General features: G+C 41.3%; 1 protein-coding gene across 1 annotated transcript in view; it reads left to right on the top strand.

The window, feature by feature from the left end:
* The window catches only part of FAM13C (family with sequence similarity 13 member C), a 342,788-nt gene that overhangs the window by 206,228 nt on the left and 124,032 nt on the right, over positions 1-12,528 (top strand). Inside the window, exon 7 of the mRNA XM_030204830.1 lies at positions 7,632-7,770. Within this exon, the coding sequence (XP_030060690.1) occupies positions 7,632-7,770 (139 nt within the window). The remainder of the gene's footprint in view (positions 1-7,631; positions 7,771-12,528) is intronic.

The following is a 12,528-nucleotide window of genomic DNA, read 5'->3' as shown; positions in this document are numbered from 1 at the left end:
CCCCAGCGGGAGCACAGGTAGGGGCCTGGAACAGGACAACAGTCACCCAGCAGCGCATGGTTCGGTGTGGAGTATCCATGAAGAATACTATTGAAACAGGACATATAGGGAATCCCAGTAGAGAGGTTTCAACAATGCTGAAAGTAATCCAGGTGTGCTTAATGAGAGAGCGGGATAAAGGATGCACATTATCCCCTTCAACATCTAAGCAGCTTGTGGATCAAAGGAAAAAACACAATTTGAACTGCCTATATACAAATGTTAGAATCCTAAAAAATAAGATGGGAGAGTTGGAGTATATAGTACTAAATGATGAGGTAGATATAATAGGCATCTCAGAGACTTGGTGGAGAGAGGACAATCAATGGGACACTGTGTTAAAAGGATACACATTTATTGCAATCATAGAGAGGATCAAATTGGAGGGGAGGTTGACCTAGCAATCTTCCGAAAACTACTGAAAACCAACCTGTTCAAAAAGGCATACCATAATGATCCATCCTAAATACTAGACAACTAGATTCTACATGAACTAGACAAAACCGAAATCTCCACACTAGACTGATAACCTACGTGCTACTAATGAAAGTTATGCAATACACACTAGCACTTTATTTCATATACCGGAAATTAATTTTCTATAGTTGATTGTCCAACTTATTCTATAATTCACTTTATCATTTAGGAACTTCAATGCAATACCACTGTGTATTCTACTTTACCATTTATGCACCCTAATGCAATACCACTTGTATTTCTCTATCCGGAAATGGTGATCACCATTATGGCATAATGTAAGCCACATTGAGCTTGCAAATTGGTGGGAAAATGTGGGATACAAATGCAACAAATAAATAAAATATGTTAAAGAGGGAATTGAGTTGAATAAAATAAACATTCCACGTGAAACAAATAGCAGCATGGAATCATTTTGTGTGAAGGGAAAGAATATTCTTGTAGGGCTGTACTACTGTCCGCCAGAACAGAACGAACAGACAGATGAGGAAATGTTTACAGAGATTAGGAAAGCTGTCAAATTGGGAAATGCTATAATAATGGGTGATTTCAATTAACCTGATATTGACTGGATAAATGTTACATCAGGGAGTGCCAGGGAGATAACATTTTAGATGTAATAAATGACTGCTTTTTGGAGCAACTGGTCCAGGAACCGACAAGAAGGGGAGCCACTTTGGAACTGGTCCTTGGTGGTGTGCAGGGCATAGTGCGAGAGGTGGCGGTGTTGGGTCCCCTGGGAAACAATGATCGTAACAAGATCAAGTTTGAGCTACTATCTGGGATGAGCCCGCAAAGAAAATCTACTTTAGCTGCATTTAATTTTCAAAAAGGTGACGGTAATAAAATGAGGAAAATGGTTAAAAAGAAACTAAAAGGATCAGCTGCTAAGGTTAGGACACTAAATCAGGTGTAGATGTTATTCAAAAATACCATTTTGGAAGCCCAATCCAGTTGCATTCCACGTATTTGCAATGGTGGAAAGAAGAGAAAACGAGAGCCAGCATGGTTAAAAGGTGAAGTAAAAGAGGCCATTACAGCCAAAAGATTGTCCTTCAAAGAATGGAAAAAGGATCCAAATGAAGAAAATAAGATGCAACATAAGGACTGGCAAGTCAGATGCAAAGCATTAATAAAGAAGGTTAAAAGAATATGAAGAGAAGCTTGACAGAGATGCTAAAACTCACAGTAACAACTTTTTCAGGTACATCAGAAGCAGAAAGCCTGCAAGGGAATCCTTGGAACCATTAGATCACGAAGGAGCAAAAGGGGTGCTCAGGGAGAACAAGGCCATATAACTTTGTTGTGATCTTTTTTAAATATGAAAGCAAGAACATTCTGAGGGTCTCAGGTTCCTCAATTTTCCTCCATCTTCTATCATGTCCAGAATTTGTAGTTCCTTTCCTATTTTTAACTTCAAATTTTCTTATTTTATTTAACTGCTTTGATTTGATAGGTATATCAAGCCTTATTAAATCTAAACTAAAGTACAAAAAAATTTAGGACAGAGAAAGTGCCTGCATATAATAAAATATAATCCACTTTGATTGTCCCACAGAAAAACGGTCTATCAAATCCCGTTACCCCTTTACACTGAATAGGCCAGCTACTGATATTCAGCAGCACTTAACCGGTGAGTGCAACTGAATATTGGATCTGAACTCCGCGACACTGTCCAGACAGTTCTAGGACAGTAGTTAATGAGGGCACTGGCCACATTCAGTGCCAGTGCCTGCAGAGATAAGCAGGCAGATAGGACTGCACAAAAGGCAGTCCAATTTAGGCTTGCTTAGTTGTGCTTAAATGCTGACTGCCACAGACCGAATAATGGCCCCATATTTTATGAACCTGAGCAAAGAGATTAATGGACAATGCATAGAAAATGATGAGGGAGCTGATCTCTAAATGAATGCATAAATCTGCAAGAGGACTGGTGCAAGACTTGTGAAGTCAATTGTAATTGATCTCAAGCATTGCCTGTTAATAATTTCCTTGGGATATAATAAAGCATAAATTTAAAATGGTTGAGTAATAAAATATAACATATATTTTGATATTTAAGCTGGCTTGTTTAAAAAAAAATTAGCATACAGCTGATTTACATACATTACAAGCTGCACAATGTAGTATCAGGTCAATATTTAGCCAGTGGTGGTCTGCATTTTTTAAATGCTGACCATTGCCAGCTAAATTAGCCCTGGATATTAAGTGCCAGGCCATGTGTGGGCACCGGCACTGAATATCTGGGTCTAATTAAGACAACAGGGGCCACCAGTGTTTATGTAGGTCCCAGCCTATTATTCAGCCAGAGCCCACATGTGATAGTTATGCAGACCCTGGCTGAATATTGGCCGGGACGTACATAACCTTCAAAACGTTCATTTGTCATCCAATTTCCTCCCCCCATCTCACCAGTGTTCCTCCCAACACCCCAATCAGGGCCTGCCCAGATGCATAACGCTCCACACAGGCCAAACACATAGTGGCAGCAGAAGGAGGTAGGCCCTGCAATGGCCCAGTGCATAGCTTTCTAGGCAGCAGCCAAAGGAGATCGGACCTGTGAGTAAAATCCGGTGTAACTATAGGGGCTGTGGAGTGGAGGAAGAAATGCTGGTAAACGCAGGAAGTAGAGGGAGTGTAGAGTAAGAAATGCCTGTCATTGGGGGTGGGAGAAGTTACCTTATCCTTGAATATAACCCGGAAGGCTTATATTTGAGTTAAATTTTTTCCTCCTTTTTTGGGGGGGGGGGGGGACTCTTCTCAGTTTATACTCTAATAGGTTTATATTTGAGAATATACAGTACACAAAATGAAGAAATCCGTTTAGTAAATAGTTTACTATATCTGTAAAGGTTATTGTGCATATTGATGCTTTCTGACTTGCCACAAACTTGGAATGAAGTCTTTGAATACTCACAAATATGCATGTGGGGACAACTCTATAAAGAGGCCTTTCTGAAGGAAAAGCAGGCACCGCTCATAACTGGGTATATATACATGTTTGTTTAAGCAGAAGCAATATGCCAGCAATAGAGATGGTGTAAATTCTCACACCTAGCTTGGGGAGATACATGTATAACTTATAGAATATTCTAAGTTGAGATCAAGATGGTGCTGTAAGCTGAGGACACACCTGCAACAGCTCCGCAGCTCTGGCCCAAGATCTGTGGGCTACCCCTGACTCCCGCCTCAACCCCGGTGATGATGCAGGTGGAGTGGAGGAGTGGCCTATTGGTTAGTGCAGCAGGCTGGGGAACTGGGTTCAATTCCTACTACTGCCTGATGGCCAACAGTGGGTTGAGATCCTGGGGAACCAGGTTCAATTCCCTCTGCAGCTCCATGTGACACTGGGCAAGTCACTTAACCCTCCAGTGCCCCAGGTACAACAGTAGTACAATGTACCAGTTAGACTGTGAGCCCACTAGGGACAGACCCAGTACCTGTAAAATGAAACTGTAAATCATTTAGGTGTAAGCAGTATATAAATGCTTGAATAAATGAATCTGGAGCAATACTGGGTGTCTGCAGGCCACATTCTGTGCCTTCTCCACCCATGCCTTTGGCTCAACCTTCAGGCAGCAGTGGAACATGTGGCACCGCCACAACCTGGGAGCAGATTCATGATGGAGCAGGGCTCAATTATGCTGCCCCAACTGGAGGCGGAGCTTGACGAGCAGAGGGGGCTGTGGGCTGTGAATGAGGTACCGGCCCTGAGTGAAGATAGATTGCTGCAGTCGGCCTCCAGTGTTTTGGGGCAAGGACCTGTGAGTAATCCTTTCCAGGGTGAGGAGCCAGGCTGCTTCCAGTGTTCAGGAGTGGGTTTGTGAGAGACCAGCCGTAGTGACATGCGAGTCACTTTAGAATATGATTAGCTCCATTCAGTCCTCGTTGATGGGTTTAACAAGACAGAACTCTGGTGATATCGCTATTGTTTCTGAAGCTGGTCTAACTCAAGCTCAGGTTACTGTTCAACAGACCCTTAGAAATTGATTCCTTAACTAGAAGGGTGGAAGGTTTAGAAGGGACTTCTGTGAAGGACAGGAACTACACTCACCATCGGAGTACCTGGAAAATAAGATCTGAAGACATAATTTGAGACTTCTGAATTTAAGTCCCCTCTTATTTCCCGTATTGATACGTTTAAGAAATATTTGATGGAAGTTTTCCCGTATTGATACGTTTAAGAAATATTTGATGGAAGTACTAAAGATGCCTGCAGATTCACTCCCTGCTATAATTAGGGCCCAATATTTTTTGGACCTTAATCAATCTGGTAATCCTGGCACACAAGGCCCGAGGGAAGAGGTTATGAATCTGTCTTCATTTTTGGAGTCCTCCAGAGGACTGCGATGGTGTAGAGAATGACACAGGGACAAAACCTAAAACAGTTATGTAGTACAATACCAGAGATATAGAAAGAGATGCATTTACTCCTGTACTTTGCAAAATATAAAGATGGCATATGCCAGGGATGGTGTTAGGGGAGTATGACTAGGGTAACTGCCCTTGGCCCCTGACCAGAGAACCCCAAGCCTAATGAAAGCTGAAGAAAGGGCAGCCTGGTAAATGGGCTTTGGAGTCCCCTCCCAAATTTCTGCCCTGAGCCCCAGCTATGTCTAACACTAGCTCTGACAAGATGTACATTTCAAATCTGACATACTCTAATCACAAAATAGAAAATAAAATTATTTTTTTTCTACCTTTTTGTTGTCTGGTCTTTGTATTTTTCAAATAATGTTGGTCTCAGGCTCTTGTTTCTGCTTTCCTCCTTCTTAACTCACTCACCAGGTTCTCCTGTCTATTTGACATCTCTTCTCACTCCATCTCCACTATCCATCTTTCATTTCTATGTCTCTGTCATCCCCCACATTCAGCTTCTCCCTTCTGTCTCCCTATACTTCCCTGTCCAGTATCTCTCCAGTGCACATATTTCTGCATCCATCATCATCTCTCTAGCTCCCTGTCCTCTTCCTTCTGTGTCTGGCATTGCCCCTCTTTGTCCATATGTCACCCTCACGCAGTACCTCCTCTGTGTCCATGTGTGCCCTCCACCCCATGCACATCATTTCTCCTTTGTTTGTTATCTGTGGTGTCTAGCTTCTCCTCTCTTCTCTCCAACCCAACCCATCTTCTCGCCCTCTTTCCCCACCCATTCCAGCATCTGGCTCTCCTTCCTGCCCTCTTTCCCTTTCTCCTCCCCACTGTGCGTTCAGTATTTGACTCCATTTTCCTTCATCCCCCTTGATCCAGCATCCCTCTCCTAACATGAGTCCAGCCAGCATCCATCTCCTAACATGGGTCCAGCCAGTAACTCTCTCCTTCCCCTCTTCCTCTCCATGGGTCCAGCCAGCACTTTTCGTACCCCGCCCCCACACGTGTGTCACACTTTCCTGCAGCTGGCAGTGATTCACACCGGCCAGCTCCTTGGCCTTACTCCTGCAAAGTTCCACCCTCTCTTCTGCAACTTCCTGTTTTGACGCTAAACAGGAAGTTGCAGAAGAGAGGGCAGGACTTGGCAGGAGGAAGGCCCCAGAACAGGCCAGTATGGAGCACTGACAGCTGCAGGAAAGTGTAAGTGACACTTGAAGGGAGGAGAGGGTTTTTTTTTTACCATGGGAACAAGGTTTTCTACTGTTCCCACAGAGCAGTAAAAAGCTTTGTTCCCGCATCTGTGTTTTGGTTTGGTTTTTTTTTGTGAGTGTTGCCATTACCATGGTAACTGTGTCATTCTCTACAATGGTAGTCACCTTGGCTTTAGAGCTGGATCGCAATACAATTTTGAGACTTTGAGATGCTTAGATGTGCTTTTTTGGGGTCAAAAGTGAAGGTTTTTCCTGATCTTGCTAAAGATACGCAGTTGAGGTACAAAACCTTCCTGGCCCTGAGGATCAGGGTGCAGGGGGTGGTAATATTTGTGTTAAGATTTCCTTGTTCTTGTTTAATAACTTTTGAAGGGAAAATAATTTCAAATTTTTGATCCTAAGTAGTTGGAGAAGTTTTTCTCATCTAGGGAGGATGTGCATGTAGCAATTTAATCTCATATGTTCCACTCTTGGGATGGGCTAAGACATAGAGGTGGGGAGTGATTCTCTTTTTGGGATTGAATTTTTGCTTAATATCTATTTTTTGTTTCCTTAATTCTTAGATTTGATTTCTTAAGTGTGGACAAACTATTTTTTATTTCCTTTTATTTTGGCTTTCCTGTATTTGATTTCTATTATTCTGACTGAATTCTGTTTTTTTTTTTCATTGTAAATATTTAAGTTGCCAAAAAAATATATATTCTTTTTGTGTTCATAAACTTGTGCTGTGCCCACACTCTGCCTGAACATCAACCATATGAATGCCCACCTGCAAAGTACCCACTACTGAAGATAAGTGCATACTTACAGAATAGTGCATAGCTGGATTGTTACTTATGCACTTACGTGTTCATATACATGTGTCAAAAATACCAGCACTTGCATGCAAATGTGCCAACTAACTTTAGACAGCTCCTTATAGAATTGCCTGCAGTGTGACTTAGTTGCTGCCACTGTCATTTCATTGCTTCAGCAAATATATTTCAATTTCAATAGAAATATTTTAACCTGTTAAAACTCCATTTTTAACATTTACAATGTTATTTTCTTGTAAATATTATAACTCAAGTCTAATAAGTAGTACTATACATAATAAGAACTGTTATCTTGTACTAATAAACATATTTGTTGTCTTGGGAGTTGTTTTTTTGGGGACAAGCATATACTTGCTAGATTGTAAAATGCCAGTGTTTCATTATGCACCAGTTATCTAGTAGGTTGTGTACTACTTAGATTAGGAAGGAAGAACATAAAAACTAATATAGGATTCCTGTACTTGGATAAGGCTTGCTGTTATGCACTGGTATAAACATTCCTGATAGGGGGATGGTCAGTATGTTTAGGATTATACAGCTTACTCAAATCATCTGTCGATCACATACTTCTTATCTTTCACATGAGAAATGAATATCTGTAAATGTTTCACCTGTAGATTGCAATTGCTTGAAGATCAGAAGAATAAGATATTGTGTGGCGTCCAATGTCCACTGCAGCACCACACTAGTAAATGTTCTGTTTCTTCTGCTGCTTCAGGCCAAGAAGCTCATCCAGAGGCAAATGTGTGGATATTAAAGAACCACAGACGGTAGCACAACTTACCAAACACATTCAGAATCTCAAGAGGAAAATCAGGAAATATGAAGAGAAATTTGAACTTGAGAAAAAATATCGGGTAAGAAAATGCCAGGATGTAGGGTGATAGACAGGCTGCAAACAAAAAAAAAAAAAGATTTTTGTTTTTACGTTTTAAATTTAAAAAAAAATTGTACTCCTGAAATGTGAGATTGATAGTACAGGAAACTGTTCAGGATGAGCATTTCCTCCTATTACTTTGCCAATATGTCTAAGCCTGCCATAGAGGAAGCACCACTAGGAGCAAGAAGATAATTTGGAATAGTTTTGCAGAGATGGCAAAAAAAGGTGTCTGTGTTCAGTTGCAACAGTTGGTTTTATTTTAGTAATGTGGGCACCTGTTCACTAAGAATTAGAAGAAAAGAAATAGTGTACTCGTGTAGCACATGAAATGGTTTTCAGATGGCTGGAATTGATTAGACTAAGGCTGTGCAGTGCATATTTACCCCTTCTACTGATCCATCTTTCCTCTTGGGTCCCATTTTCTTATTAGTCCTCCTACAGCACTGTCTTTTTTTTTTCTTTTCCCCCCCACAAATGAAATGATGGTACTTACAAATGCCTGGGAGTTTGTTGCGCTTCCATTAGGAGAGTCTAACAATGTTGTGTCATCAGATGTCAGTAGATTAATGTTATATTCCACTATTCAGCTTGTATCACTTATGCAAATGAATCAATTTTTGGACTTTGACTGCGCTGCCAAAGTATGTTAATGGATATTCTTTGTCACTGAGAGATGTGCTGAGATTTACTCCTTAAGCAAAAGATCCCACAGGAGTAGGCTCTATAGGCTAATAACTGCCTGTGATTGAAAATTAGATGTCTGGAATCTATGGCGAAAGTATCTGATGTAGCCAGGATAATAATGGTGATTAAGCTTGTTGCAAAGGACTCTTTCCCTATCATAAAGGAGAAAAGTGTACTCATTTCTTGTTTGAAACTCTGAAGTAAATTAAGTATTTTTGTAATAAGTATCCAGTGGGTTTTTACTATCAGTTAATGTATGTTTAAGATTTGAAGATTATTGGTGGAAATATCTTGCTTTATAATCAGAATTTGTAATTTTCTGAGACCAGGTCGGCATGAACGTCCTCATCCTGCACAGAGTTTTGAGTTGAGCAGAGCTTCAGGAGTTCTTGGCTCTGTTTTCTGAGCTGCCTTTTTTTTCCGGTTTCAGTTTTTTTTTCCATATGTTAGTACCAAGTTCAATGATAGTACAGCAGGGAGAGCAGCCTCCCACCCCATCACCATCAATGTGGTCTTAACGGTCTGTAGTTACTAGAGGCTGTTTGAAAGTGGACAAAAACACTGGTGTATGGAGTGATAACCTAGTACAGTGGTTCCCAAACCTGTTCCTGGAGGCACCCCCAGTCAGTCAGGTTTTCAGAATATCCACAATGAATATTCATGAGAGATTTGTATGCAGTGGAGGCAGTGCATGCAAACCTCTCTCATGAATATTCATTGCAGATATCCTGAAAACCTGACTGGCTGGGGTGCCTTCAGGACCAGATTTGGGACCCACTGCCCTAGTGGTTGGCACAGCAGGCTGAGAACCAAGGAAGCCAGTGTTTAAATTCCACTGACAAGTTTTGTTCACTTTGCCCTCCATTACCTCAGGTACAAACTTAGGGGCTCTCTTACTATAGGGCATTAAGTCCTAATGCATGCTTAGTGCAGGCAAAACAGGCTACCACAAAACACACTAAAGTATTTTGTGGCATTTTACCACTTTGCTCGCACTAACTCGTGCTATAGACAGAGAAGGGTGTGGAAACGACAGCCAGTAGCATGCATTAACTAGTTGGTGCCAATTGGCTAAAGCGTTAAAACTTTTTTTTTTACAGGTACTGCAAGTTAACGTGAACATTGGTGCATGACCTGAAATTCCAAAAAAGGAAAATGCCCCATAAGTGCCATATTAAATCTGAGTTTAGCGCACAGGAAAGTCCTGCATTAGAACACATTAAGCCAAGATTTCAGCACAGATGCCTTGATCTAATATTGAAGCAGAGAGGCCCTTTTACTAAGGTTTGGGAGGGCTAACACACAGGTAGCATGTGCCAAATCTTGTGCGTGCCTTGCAGTAATTCTGAGTTTTGCATGTGCCAAATCCCACGGTAGAAAATAATTTTCTATTTTCTACTGCAGGGGGTGTTTCCAGCGGTAACCAGCAGTTGGCGCGTGCTGCATGGTTACTGTACAGGTAGCTTATGACCGCTAGGTCAGTTGGTGGCAGTAAGGGCTCAGGCATAAATATGTGCAAGCTAGTTCTAATTTCAGCGCACATCCATTTTTTAAAAAATGCCCTTTTTCCAGTCAGGGTAAAAAATGGTCCAGCTGCATAAAAAACAAGCCCACGGAACCGCTGGCCACTTTTTACCACAGCTTAGTAGAAGGACCCCAGAGTGAGATAATTCCAAATCCTCTCCCACTGGCAAAATTATCATATTTTATTTTATTTATTTATTTATTACATTTATATCCCACATTTTCCCACCAATTTGCAGGCTCAGTGGGGCTTACATAGTACTGTAAAGGCGTTCCCCAATTCTGGTGTAAACAGTTACACGGTGATGTTATGGTAGAATCAGTTTCAAGTAGAACAACGTATTAAGGAATCGTATAGAGGAAGAGTTACGTTATGTCCATTACGTTCTTTGGTTTCGTAGTGTTGCAGGGTTCAGGTATTTAAGTAGGGTTGGTAGGGTATGCCTTTTTGAACAGGTAAGTTTTTAGTGATTTCCGGAAGTTTAGGTGGTTATATGTTGTTTTCACGGCTTTTGGTAGTGCATTCCATAGTTGTGTGCTTATGTAGGAAAAGCTGGATGCATAAGTTGATTTGTATTTGAGTCCTTTGCAGCTTGGGTAGTGGAGGTTTAGATATGTTCGTGTTTATCCAGATGTATTTCTTATTGGGAGGTCGATGAGGTCTGTCATGTATCCCGGGGCCTCGCCGTAGATAATCTTATGAACCAGGGTGCAGATTTTGAAAGCAACACGTTCTTTGATTGGGAGCCAGTGCAATTTTTCACGGAGGGGCTTGACACTTTCGAATCGTGTTTTTCCAAATATAGGTCTGGCTGCCGTGTTTTGAGCGGTCTGAAGTTTCTTTATGAGTTGTTCCTTGCATCCCGCATAAATTCTGTTGCAGTAATCTAGGTGGCTTAGTACCATTGATTGTATCAGGTTCCAGAATGGTTTCACACGTTTGAGTTTCCACATTGAGTGGAACATTTTCTTAGTTGTGGATTTCACATGGCTCTCTAGTGTAAGGTTGCGGTCGATTGTAACGCCGAGGAGTTTCAGGCTGTCTGAGACGGGGAGGATGTAGTCTGGGGTGATTATATTTATGGGGTTGTTCACGTATTGGGATGAGAGGATGAGGCAGTGCGTTTTTTCTGTGTTGAGTTTTAGTTGAAATGCGTTAGCCCATGAGTCCATGATGTTCAAGCCGAGCATAATCTTGTTGGTGATTTCTGTCGGATCATGTTTTGTAAGGAATATATATTGTGACATCGTCCGCATAGATGAAAGGGTTAAGACCTTGGCCAGATAAGGACTTGGCTAGTGGGGTCATCATTAGGTTGAAGAGGATCGGTGATAGTGGTGATCCTTGAGGTACTCCGCAGTCTGCTTTCCACGGCGATGATATGTTTGAATTAGACTTCACTTGATATATTCTAGTGGTTAGGAAACCCTTGATCCAGCTAAGTATGTTTCCTCCAATCCCGAAGTAGTCAAGGAGTTTTAGTAGTATATTATGGTTTACCATGTCGAATGCACTGGACATGTCAAATTGGAGGAGAAGTATACTTTTACCTGTTGCTATTTCTTGCTTGAATTTCGCAAAGAGAGTGATTAGTACTGTTTCTGTGCTATGGAGGGGGAGAAATTCTGATTGTGATTCATGTAATATTGAGAATTTGTTTAGATAATCAGTAAGTTGGTTGGTTACCACGCTTTCCATCAGTTTGATTACCAGTGGGATAGATGCTACTGGTCGGTAGTTGGTGATTTCGTTTGTATTTTTCTTGGGGTCTTTTAGTATTGGGATGAGTAGGATGTTCCCGTTTTCCTTAGGGAAGAGGCCTTGTTGAAGCTTGTAGTTTAGGTAGGATGTGAGGTCAGTTATGAAGCGGTTGGGGCGGATTTTATTAGGTAGCTGGGGCAGGTATCCAATTTACAGTGGGTGTTAGAGAACCTTTTGATCACCTGGGCGACTGTTTTGGCAGTAAGGAGAGTGAAGTTTGACCAAGTTCGGTCAGCTGTGTATTCTCCGGGGGTTGGATCCAGGCTATTGATGAAGTTTTCGATATCGGTATTGTCCTGGGGTAACGTGTTGCGTAGGTTTGTAATTTTTTCTTTGAAATATTTAGCAAGTTTGTCTGCAGATGGAATATCTGTATTGGTTGTGGTGACCGCCGTAGTGTCTAGTAGTTTGTTCACGAGTTGGTATAGTTTCTTCATGTCTTTGTGGTCAGGCCCTATTTTAATTTTATAGTATGTCCTTTTGGAATGTCTTATTGCGTATTTGTATTTTCTTTGTATCTGTTTCCATGCCTTGAATGTGTGTTCATCTTTTATCTTTTTCCATGCTCGTTCGAGTTTTCTGGATTGTGTTTTTAATGTTTTCAGTTCATCGTTCATGGTATAGAGTTATGCCTACATGAGGTTCTTGCTCGTAAGGGTGCTATTTCATCTAGTATACATCTTTTGTCCCATTCTGTGAGATAGTATGTGGAGGCCATTTGTGCTGTCCATTCGTTGATGTAGATCTGTAGCCAGAATGTTTTCG

The sequence above is a fragment of the Microcaecilia unicolor genome, chromosome 5 (genome assembly GCF_901765095.1).
Source record: "Microcaecilia unicolor chromosome 5, aMicUni1.1, whole genome shotgun sequence".
Taxonomy (NCBI): domain Eukaryota; kingdom Metazoa; phylum Chordata; class Amphibia; order Gymnophiona; family Siphonopidae; genus Microcaecilia; species Microcaecilia unicolor.
Note: the sequence above shows the minus strand (reverse complement) of the source record. Positions and strands in the feature narration are given on the sequence as shown.